We start from the raw sequence: 11,506 nt of genomic DNA on the forward strand, positions 1-11,506 counted from the left end.
GGCAGAGCTTGCTAAGCCGAGAGCCCCAGAGGTGCTTTGGGGCCAGATGTGCCTATTTTTTTCCTTTTTCCCTTTCCCACTGTGAGGCTGGGGATTTTCTGAGCTAGGCAGGGCAGCTGATGTTTTGGCACGTCGCCCTGCGTGAACCATCCCTCCTTGTAAACCTGGCACAGGGAGGAGGGTCAGCCCCTGTCCTGGTCCCCTCCCTGCCCTGGTGGTGCCCACCGAGAGGTCAGCACATCTGCCAACGAGGTGGAAACATTTAAATGTCCGATAACCCAACATGCATGATGGGTGCCAGGCAGAGGGAACCACACAGATGCCCACTCCCTGCATCCAGGATCTAGACACAGGGCCAGCCAGGCATTAAATATTCCTCTTCATCCCATCAGGCTGCTGGTCTGCCTCTTGTCCTGCCCAACTATGGCAGTTAAAGTCCCTGGTCCTTTGGTGGGTGCTGTCCTGTCCCTTCATCCCCTCACCGCTGATGAGCTCAGGCACTTCTGAACAGAAGCGATGCCCGGCTCTCCGGGCTTCCCTCCCCCCTTCCCTTCCTCGCCTGCTTCCTCTAGAGCGAATGTATCCACTGCTGGCTGCAGGGCAGGCGCGCCAGCGCTGTGTCCCTTAGATAAAGGACAGGCAGGGACAGGCTGGGACCCAGCTGTAGCGTACTGGGGGTTATTTCCAGGGGCTCTAGGGTAGGGTGTGATCAGCCCCTTGGTACCGCTCGGTGTCGAGGGGCTGGGGTCCTGGCCAGCCGTTTGATGCTGAGGATGCTGCGAGCCCCGCAGCCATCAGCGTGCGGCCCCTGGGGAAACGCCGTGAGCTGCAATCGCGCAGCGCGAGCAGGCAAAATGTTCCCAAGCCTGACTGCAGAGTGAAAAAGAAAAGAAGCACGAGGGCTGTTGAATGGGAAGAGGGGGAATAAACACGGGAAATGAGTCATCCTGATGTCTGTCACTCCGGGAACAGCTTCCCAGTGCCCCTGCCTGCAGCTCAGAGGGGACAGTGGCTGCTCCACTCGGCAGAGCCAGCCCCGATGGAGGAGCTGAGCCAGGCTCTGGCCCGAAGGGAGATCCCGAGAAACGGGCGAGCGGGTTTGCATCTAATGCGCTTTGACGGGAGCAGTGGTTGGGAAGAGGCAGGTGGAGGAGCGCTGGGCAGCGAGGTGAGTCGCTGGGAGCAGCGGTGGGCAGGGAGGGCTCGGCAGGTATCCCGCCCCGGGCCAGGCTTGGAGGAGATGGGGACGGGAGAGGGGATCAGATGAACTGTCTCTTTTTTCCCCCCTTGGAAGAAATCTCCATGTTTTCACCTGGAACGCAGTTCTGGTCTCGCCCTCCGTTTCTGTCTGTCCAGGGATGCTGGCAGACACACCTGATCCGGGTCTGACGCACTGGGAGGGGGGACGGTGCTGGCTGGAGTTCCTCTGAGCCCCACAGAACCAGCCCCAAGGGGTTTTTTTCTGCTTTGCCTTACGGAAGGCAGCGGGATGTAAACACAAGCCCGAGCAGCACCGAGTCTGAGCGAGGAGCCAGTGTCTGTGGGCTGGGAGATGCTGTTGGTATCAGCCCAAGGCAGTTTTCACCCTGCAGCTCATCCCGTACGCTGCTGTCGTGCTCGTGTGTGTTGCTGTGCATGGTTCTGGGATGCACAGATGTGACCTGCGCTGCTGCCACAGCGAACAGGGGCTGTCAGAGCCATCGGAGCCCTTCTGGGAGGCAGCTGAGCCATCCTGGGCTCTGCTTGGTTCATTTTCCCCATCAGCAGTGCGCTCACCCTCTTGCCTGCATCTCATCCCCCCGCGAGGCAGCCCCGCTCCATCACTGATGCTGGGATAAAAATTGCCCAGCTCCCAGAGCACGGTATTTCCGAGGGGAGAGCTCCAGGCAGCCTGTGTTTGGACTTGGGGCTGTTTCTAATCATCTAGGATATAGCAGATCTAATTTTAGCTGTTGGGGTTTTTTTTTTTAATTAATTGCACAATGCTGCTTTCCACCATTTTTTCACCTCCTCGTGGTCACTTACCCCACTCTGCAGCTTGTTCAGCCAAAAAATAACCTCCCCCAAAAACACTGCAGTGCCTGATTCATTGGTTCTTCAATGTGTCGTGCCATCTGGGCCTTTTGTCAGCTCTTACACCTAATAGTGCCACATTTGGGGAAGAAAATGGAGTAGAGTAGTTCACTTCCAGAGGAGTGGAGCTCTTCCAGCTGCCACCGACTCCACCGGAGAGATAGCAAAGATGCTTTTGGAACATGCATCTTTCATTAATGTCAACTACTCCAGGCTGCAAAATGGCTCATTTTCCAGGTCAGAGAACTTAGTGACTGCGGGAGATTTGGGAAGTTCAGAAGAAGTAGGATGGGGCATGTAAGTGAAAAGAAAAAATGGAAAAAAATATTAATTCTAATTATGGAGCCAAAAAAACTCTTTCCTGGGAACGGTGACATCTGTCTGGGGTTCACTCCCGTGTGTGACTGGCTAATCTGGGAAACATGGGACCTCCAAAGCCAGCCTGCGTCCTACACGTGGCTGGGACAGCGGTGACGGGGAGCATGTGCCATCTCGGTGGGGACAGTGTGGCCTCCAGCACAGCAGGAGCCGGGGCAGAGCAAGCTGCGGGCTCTGAAGCCCAGGCAATGAGTTATCGCCTTCAGAGCGATGCTGGCGCTGGAGGGAGCAGGTTGTCCGATGGATGACAGCTCCCAGGTACCTCCTGAGCTCATGGGATGGGCTCGCTCTTCATTCCCAGGCATTTACATCCCCTTTTTCCTCTCCCTGCGGGCTCAGCCATGGCACTGGGAGGCTGATTCCAGCCGGTGACTGTTTCTCATCCCGATCCCGCGGGCTGGGCTCCGGAGAGCTGCCTTGTCTCATCCCAGCAGCCCCACGTGCGTGTAGTCATGTGAATCACGGCTGCGGGAGCAGACGAGGCCAAGGGCTTTTTTTGGCTTTCTCCTTTTTTTTTCCTCCCCTCCTGTCCCTAGCGCTGCAGCCAGGTTGTTTTTCAGCGGAGGTTTTGATAACACATTTATATAAACATCTCAGCTGGAATCTGCCTCCATCCCTGCAGATGCTGACCAGCTCCAGCCTGGGGCAGGCGATGCCCCGAGGATGCTCACCCCATCCTCAGCCCCCAGTCCATAAGGGATGGCAGCAGAGATGCCACGTTGGGACAGGAAGGACCTTACAGTGACAGGGGACGTCCCAACTGTTTTAACGTCCCTTAAACACCAGCTTTGGGGTTTGGCTTGGTTCTGCTGCGGCAATGCTTCAGGCTCGTCCTTGTGCCGGTGCAGGGCTCGCCTCTCCGCTGGCCTCCCCCCTCCTAATGGGCTCCTAACATTTGGTGGTAGGAGCAAGGCAGATAATTGTTTTCCTTTTCTTATTAATAGATATAAAGCGTCTGCCCAGGGGGCTCGCTTGCAGCTCATTTACTGTGCATCTGATGCCAGATGTTGGCTATTTACAATATCAAGGTGATCTCTGATGCTAAAATTGTCGCAGGCAGATGAGACTCACTCTATGGGTTTTAAGGAAGTTTTAGATGTTAATAGAGCTTTTTGCAGTCGGATGGTTTTGCAGTGGAAATCTGAAGGATTTGTTTCCCTTAACAGCCAGATCCAAGGGGAAATTCTGGATCTTTTTCAGAAAAATGTGAAAGGAGCAATGGGCGAGAGCTAATACTTCCTTTGCTCTTTTAAATCCGATGCTACCTGGATTTTAAATCCCCTGCTGCCTGTGTCTTAAATCCAATGCTACCTGGATCTAGGGGAAGGGCATGATGAAAAAACTCTTAAAATTAAAATTTCTTGCTCCTCGCCTCTCACCCCTCGGTCAGGCAGCACTGTGCCATCTCTGCTGTGCCTCTGACAGCCCTGTCCGTCTCCAGAGAGCAGTGCTGTGCTGGTGCAGGTTGGTAAACCCACTGCAGGCTCCCTTCCGTGCTCTCTCCCAGGGCTGTATTTCCTCCAGCTTTCAGTCACCGTGGTCTGGAGCATTTTCACGTCTCTGCCTTGGGGACAGGGGAAGGGCAGAGCGAAAGGGACGATGCTGGTTTGCAGGTGGCTGGGGCTGCACCGGTGGGTGCAAGGGGCTTCGGATGCAGCTGCATCCGTAGCAGACACCCATCCCAGTGCAGGGACACCTATCCCAGTGCAGGGACACCCATCCCAGTGCAGGGACACCAGTCCCAGTGCAGGGACACCTACCCCAGTGCAGGGACACCCGTCCCAGTCCCTACACCCACTGCAGCTGGACCCACCAAGGATGCCAATGAGAAATTTAACCCCTTAGCTGCCTCATGCTGGAGCGGATGCACCCAGCTGAGGAGGGAGAGTTTGCTTTGCGTCGAGCTGAAACAGCAAAGGGGAAAAAGCAAGCGAGCCAAAGTCCGAGCGGGTATGTAGGTCAAGGAATTGCAAGGGAATGAGACCCGGGCTGGGGCTGCTGGGCGACCGCAGCGCCTGTATCTGTTCGGGAAGGCTGGGCGGTTTGAAGCTCTGTCGGCAGCAGAGCAGCGTGCTGATTCACTCTGGCAGCGCCTGGCTGCCGACAGCAGCAGCAGGAGCAGTGGGCAGGGGTGCAGCTGCAGCTCCCCAGGGCTTTGCAGGGGCTCTGCTGAGCCCCAGAGCTGGGCAAGGGTGGTGGGACACCCCCAGCCCTCGGGGGCCAGGGCAGGGCAGGCTGCTGGGGCTGTTTCATAAATCAGTTGCGTCATGGAAGGAACAGAAAGCGCAGGGGGAAGTGACAGGAAAAGCACCAGACAGAGTGATCTTTGGTTTTTTGTGGTTTGTGTTTTTTTTTTTTCTTTTAACGGCAAATTAACCCCCGGTTTTTATGCTGTCATGGCTTCAGATCTTGAAATGTGGGCAAACGAGGCTTTCTGTTTTCTGTGCATCATTTGACGAAAATCAAACCTAGCAGTACTGAGGCCCCATTTTACTCATCTTCTGAATGAAAGGATTATTAAAACAGCTCTTTGACTTGTTCTCCACGCACAGAACACCTCCATGCACACATGCCTGCATCCCTCCAGTTGCCCTGACATCACCTTTGACTGGGAAAAAAATCTTTTAAATGCAAAATCCTGATGGGCAGTGGTGAACACCACAGCTTGTTGTGTATGTGCTAGTGATGGGCAGGCAGGTTTGGTGGGCAATGGTCTGTAGTGGGTGTGTGGAACACCATGGGAGATACTGGGGATCCTTTGGGGTCCCCAGACTAGTTCCTGAGTCCTGGCTGGGCTCCTCAGCAATGCAAGAAGCTGCTGAGTTCAGCAAGCTCGGGCCAGAGGCTTCTCTTGGCAGCGCTGGTGCATCATCTCTCTGGAATGGATGTGCGAGTCTGTGCTCCCGAGGTCGCGTCTCAGCGCTCCGGCGCTCGCCCAGCTCTTGTCCAGGGCAAGGTGGGACTGATGGGCAATGCAGCCCATGAGCGCTGAAAATCGGCTCATGACACACTTTGCTGAATTGGGGCTGGGGGGGGGGGGGACAAATTCCCGCTTCCCTTTCTGGGGGGGGGGTCAAATTCCCCTTTCCCTTTCTCCCCCCCTGCCAGCCCCTTAAAGTAATATCAGCAAATCTTAAAGTGCAGAGAACTGCCCAGACCTTTCCCTCTGCTCCATCTCCCCTCTGAGAGCTCAGGAGTGGCTCAGGCAGGAGGTCTAGAGTGGTCCTGCTGTCCCCCATCCCCACACAAGATGCACTGCAGATGGGGAAGAAAAAATATCCCTCCCCTAAGGAGAGAGTTTGGTTGGGATAAATACCAGCTCCTTCCCCGAGCGGTGCTGGGGGCTGGTGATGCAGAGGTGGCACGCTGCGGGAGGTGGCAAGCGGAGCCACCGTGACAGCTTCTGGCTTCCCAGGTCCTGCCAAGGTGCCAAGCAGGCAGGAGGAGCTGCCTGGCTCCAATGTGCCATATAATCTTCCATCCCGCCACTGCTGCACGCCCATCCATCCTCCTGAAACCTTCTCAGCTCCCACGGAACGGTCTTTGGGTCTTTATCAGGGTCCAGGAACTGACCCCTCGCGCTCCTGCTGCAGGAGCAGGCTGTGCTCGTGACGGTCCGTGTCTCATCATTGCTGCGAGGAGCTGAAATCAGCACTCTGACTAATTAGGAGGGCTGGGAAGAAGCAGATGAGGGGATTGAAGACAAATAAAATCAATGGTAGGAAAGAGAAATGACAGTCGCTGTCGGCTGGGGCAAAGGGGGTGGGATGAAGAGGAGGATGATGAAGACAAGTGCTGATGGGTTTCATTCCTGAAGCAGTTAGGGAAGAAAGGTGATTTGGTGTTGATACCTGTGGCAAATGCCACTTTTTCTTAATTGTATGGCTTTCCCCTTGGCTTGCTGTCCTTAGTGAAATCTGCCGGTGCGATGCAGTCCCGCTGGCTGGGTTTGAGCAGGAGAGAGGTGGTGGGCTTGGGAGATGATGAGGGACAACGCCAGAAGGTGCTGTGGGGCAGCTTTCCTCCCAGCGACAGCTCCCTGCAGCCCGGTCACCCCAGCACAAAGGCCCCCAGGCAGGGATAAGTCTTTGCTGCACGAGGTTTCTAAAGCACACGGTAGAGGACAGAAACGGAAACACCCAGCCCAGTGGTTTCAGGGCCAAAAGAGTTTTAATTTTAGCTTTGCCTGTTGCTCTCTTCCTCCCCAGGTGGGTCACTTGCCTCTGCGGTTTGGGTTTCTCCTCTATGAGATGATACTTGCCTTCTCCATGGGTGAACTGGGAGGGTTAATTAACGTTTGGGTGGTGATCTTGGGGTGAGGGGGGGGTGCATGGAGCTGAACCATGGACACCTGGCTGGAACTGAACCCAAACCTTTATTTATAGACAGCGACAATCCTTGAATGTTCTGCTTGAAAATTGCCCTTGACTCTGCTTCTGTCTCTGAGCTTTCCCTCCTCGTCTCTCCTTTTGTAGCCCTGCTCCTGGACATCATGATCGTGGCTGGTTTGCAGAAGCTGGCCAAGCGGAAGGGCCCGTACGATGTCACCCCTGGCTTGTTGGACTACCTGACCATGGACACCTACGCGTTTCCAGCTGGGCACGCCAGCCGAGCGGCCATGCTCTCCAAGTTCTTCCTCAACCACCTGGTCTTGGCCATCCCTCTCCGCATCCTGCTGGTCCTCTGGGCCCTCTGCGTGGGCTTTTCCCGCGTCATGATCGGACGGCACCACATCACGGATGTCCTGTCTGGCTTTGTTTTTGGCTACTTACAGTTCAGGCTGGTGGAGTTGATATGGATGTCTTCCAACACGTGTCAGATGTTGATATCCATCTGGTGAACACGGGGGACCTGATGCCTTTGCACTGGAAACTAGCTGATACTTTAAGAGTCTCCCTCCTGGTATTTTCTACATGTTATTTGTTGGAAGCAGTTGTAACTTCCATGAGTAGTGGCGTTTTTTAATGTTGCTTCCTCACCTGGGAAAAAAAAAAAAAATAGTTTCTTGCACCGGATTGGGTTTTAGCAATCAAGGGCCGTGCCTGTGTTTTGGCCACATTCTCAGCCTGTGTTTGGACTGCAACCTAATTAAGCTTTAGGGGTGAGAGAAAGGAGCTACATGTCTGCCTAGTTTGGGTGGTTCACATGGGCACCTTGATGTGTCCTCAGGATGGGCAGCGCCTGAGAGCTTCCTGAGAACATGTTCGTTAACTCTTTTGAGGCTAAATGATTTTGGCCACAGCGCTTTCTTCTTTTTGTAAGCCCAGCTGTCGTGTCTTGTACAGAGTCAGGACACTGCCGGCACTTCAGAGATAATAAATAATCCTAAAAATCCTGCCCTGTTTGGTTCTTACGGTGAGGGAAGGGACATGAGCCAGTTCAGTGCAGCTTTGGGAGACGTGTTCGACTTGGAGCAGGTCCTGCAGTCTTGCAAGGGGTCACTTCAGTGGTTTGCTTTGGATGGGGTGGACCCAGATGGGTGCTCAGGCTGCTGAAGATGGCATGCTGGAGCCGGCCTGGCATCTGCTGTTCAGAAATCTGCTCTGTGAGGGGGCATGGGGGGTTTTTTGATCTGGTACAGGATAAGTACAAGTTCCCCATTTTCATCCTAGCAGGGAGCAATGGAATAGGCAATGGGCTGGATCATGGGGATTTTGCAAAGCAGGTCTAGATACACAGCAAAGAGTCGTCTTCTGTCTCTTCCTGGCCATGATTTTGTATTTATGCCAAATGATGCTGTAGATGGAATTTCCAAGGTAAGTCTCTCAGAGCATTGACTGCTTTGTGGTACCCCAGCATTGAGGTGAGCGGGAGGGCAGGGAGGCCCTGCCTCTATTCACTTGGCTGTAACCTCGTTACAGAGGTAATTTCTGAATGTTTCTGTGTCTTACCCTGTATGAAATGAGGAGAGCGCTCCTAACCTTCCCTGATGGCACAGCTGGGCTGGTTGATGTCTGAGATGACAGAATACAGAGTGTGATGCCCAGCCACGGTGCCGTTGCTTTCCATTATTGACAAGGAACCACCTTGAAACCTGGCTGATCTTTACCCAGGTGATGGCCATGCTCAGTGTGGTGTTCCTGAAACAGATTACCCCTCACGTCTCTCTAAGAAAATCCCGTATTTTGCAGAGAACCTTCCAGTTCTCTGTGGTTTCTCTGTCTTCAGAAGAGAGGGTGATGTTTGGCAGGTGATGGACACTGCCAGACTCTGCACCTTCCCTGGCTGGATGCATCCTGCAGAATGAAGGGATCATCCCTGGCTTCCTTCTATCCAAAGTGGGCAAAATGCACCTGGCCAGGGAGCAACCAGCTGGGTCTTGTGCTCTCATCTCTCCCTGCATGTCAGGGAGCCTCTTCCTACCGGAGCTGCTGGTGAGAGGGAGAAGACGTTCAGATAATGACTGTCACAAGCTGCTAACATTTGTTGCTCTTTGATAATTAATATGAAAAGAAGCTAAACAGAAAATCTATCCCTGGCATGCATCCCCAGCAGGGATGTCACGCAGAGCCCTGGGAGCCACTGACTTCCCATGCTGCCGGTGTCGCGGCCGGAGCAGACACGTGGTGACAGGGACCACCGTGTCCTTTAAAAACGAGCCTCCCACGGAGCTCCCTGGGGGTGGGCTGTGCAAGGACCCCCCGGGAAGGGCTGTCACGGAGGGTGTTCGGGAAAAGGGAGAGCTCTGGGTCTTGCTGGTGATCCCCGGAGACTGGGGGGTCGGTGCAGCAGCAGGCAGAGCAGTGGGGGGGTGGTCGGCGCTGCCCCCCTCCCCTGCTGCTGCTTATTTAAATGGGGAGCGCTGCTGCAGGGGGGAGCAGAGATGTGCTACTGCCCTGGCCTCCATCAGGGTTTTTCTTTGCCAATCTCCTTCTCCTGCAACGACTTAGGTGAGGAACTGAGCTATGGTGCTTTTTCTTTCTTCCAGGCATCATAACGCTTGGCAGAGTTTGTCCTCCCCCCTCCCCAGGAAGGATGGAGGCAGGTTATCGCAGCTCCAATGGCGCGTGTGCACCTCTGCACAGCTGGAGATGGTGGGTATCCGGAGAGGCAGGAGCAGGGGAAGACTCTGCCCTGATGGCTCTGTGGGAACCTCTCATTTCGTAGCTCCATGTTTTACTGAGCCTTTGCAAACAGGCTGGGTGCACCCACAGCTGTGTCCCTGGCTCCAGGTCTCCCTGCCCTGACACTGTCTTCTCCTGGCACACCCGGGATGGCTTTGGAGGAGTGACTGCTGCTCTTTGCTGGTGTGACCAGGCGAGCATGGCCTGGAGGAGCTGCCGTGGTGGGTGACACCAGCCGAGCCAGTCTCATCCCAGCGCGTGGTGCAAAGTGAGGCAGGAGAGCGGGGAGAGGTGAGCTGGGGCTCGCAGGATGGGGTTTCTCCCAGGAGCAAGCCCCCTCAGCACCCCCAGAGCCTGCACCCCCTTCTCCCCCAGTGCAGGGGAGCACTGGCGCTGGCATGGTCGCTGCACAGGGGGTCTGGGGAGAGCCCCCACAAGGTGAGTGCAGATCTGGGTGAGGAGGCACCAGGAGAGGCTCAGCAGAGCTTTGCCTTGGCCATGCCCAGCCCTCCCAGCAAGGCGAGTGGCACGGCACTGCTCAGCATCCCTCATCCCTCTCTCCCAGCTGAAGGTACTGCTCAGAAACAACCAGCATCGCTGTGGAGAAACCAGCTTCTGTCTCTATAGCAACAGCGAGGGATGGTGGTACCCCCCGGGGGGCTGCCTGCCCTGTGTCCCACGTCCCTGCCGTCCCTGTCACCCAACACGCAGGACAGGCTGTGGCTGGGTTAGCTGTTACCTCCCGGGGGGAGGCAGGAGACCCCCAGGGGACACAGCCACATGGTTGGGGGCAATGACAGGACAAGGTACAATCTGCTGGGACTGTCCTCAGTTTCCAGTCCCAGTAACACCGCCCCGTCCATCCTGCTGCGGGCTGTGCTGGGGGGCCGGGAGGCGGCGTGGGGTGGGATTTGGCCCCTGTGCTGCACCCACAGACACGTGGGGTCACATCCTGAGTGTTTTGGTTCAGAGGCAAGGAGAGCACAGCAGCACGAGGGAAAGGACAATCTCCCTGGGCTGGGGGCTCTAGATCTGTGCAGATGCCATCTGCCTGCCACCCCTCAGTTCCTGCTGGCGAGGAGCATGGATGCAGCGTGCCTGTCCCTAAAGCCCTGCGAACGGAGGAGGGTTTTCTCCCCTCTCAGAGGGTGTTACAGGGACGGGGCTGGGTCTCAGCCCCAGCAGCGCTGCCAGACCATGGGCTCCTGTGTTAACGCACTGGAGGCATCGCTGCCCACAGGACTCATACTTTGCAGTGGCTGTGAGAACACCAGTGGGTCTTGCAGGCACGGGTTACTTGTAAGCCAGCAGCTGAAGCCAATAATTTTTTCCTGGTTCTCCGCTCCCCTGGAGCTCGTGCTGGTGCTCACACAGAGGTTTGGCCGTGGCTGTCCTGGGTGAGGTGGAGCAGGATGCTGGGGCTGCTCTGTGCAGATGCCCACCGTGGCCTTGTGGCTGCGAGGAAGCAAAAGGCCAAAGGGTTTGAGATCCTTCGGGATTGCCCAGGAATGTGAGTGTTTTCCCTGAACCTTCAGACCCCCAGACTGAGCTGTGCAGGTCCCAGCCTGAGGCTCGGGGAGGAGTGGTCCATCCCCAGCCAGGACTCTCCATCCCAGGAGGGATGAACTGCCCCGACTGCAGCCAGGCAGCTCTGGGCATCTCCTGACTTTCATTTTGTCTAACAGATGAATTAAGAAAATGCCTCAGAGGAGGCAAGTGCAGGGCATGGGTTCGGGGGCTGCTGTCAGTGGTGCGGGCATCCGTGCAGCCGGGAGAGCCCCAGGCTGTGATTTCATCTGTGATTCTGTACAGCCAAAGGCCCCTCCTCCCCTTGCCGTAATGCTGATTATGCTCAGCAACAACAAGAAATTTTAATTTATTAAAAAAAAAAAAAAAAAAAGAAGGAGGATATTTAAATGTTAAGTTTAGAAATTATATACACAAACTTTTATTATCATTACATGCAAAAGGATTTTTTTTTTTTTCTTGTA

At 55.2% G+C, this 11,506-nt stretch overlaps 1 protein-coding gene across 1 annotated transcript; it reads left to right on the top strand.

Annotated features, from left to right (window-relative positions):
* The first annotated feature begins 1,061 nt into the window (after nt 1–1,061).
* LOC104467671 (probable lipid phosphate phosphatase PPAPDC3) lies at nt 1,062–7,786 on the top strand. The gene is made up of 2 exons (XM_010081526.1): nt 1,062–1,089; nt 6,927–7,786. Exon 2 carries the CDS (start codon nt 6,944–6,946, stop codon nt 7,289–7,291), a length of 348 nt encoding a protein of 115 aa, XP_010079828.1. The 5' UTR covers nt 1,062–1,089; nt 6,927–6,943; the 3' UTR covers nt 7,292–7,786.
* The last annotated feature ends 3,720 nt before the right edge of the window (nt 7,787–11,506 follow it).

The sequence above is a fragment of the Pterocles gutturalis genome, unplaced genomic scaffold (assembly GCF_000699245.1).
Source record: "Pterocles gutturalis isolate BGI_N339 unplaced genomic scaffold, ASM69924v1 scaffold32094, whole genome shotgun sequence".
Classification (NCBI taxonomy): Eukaryota; Metazoa; Chordata; class Aves; order Pterocliformes; family Pteroclidae; genus Pterocles; species Pterocles gutturalis.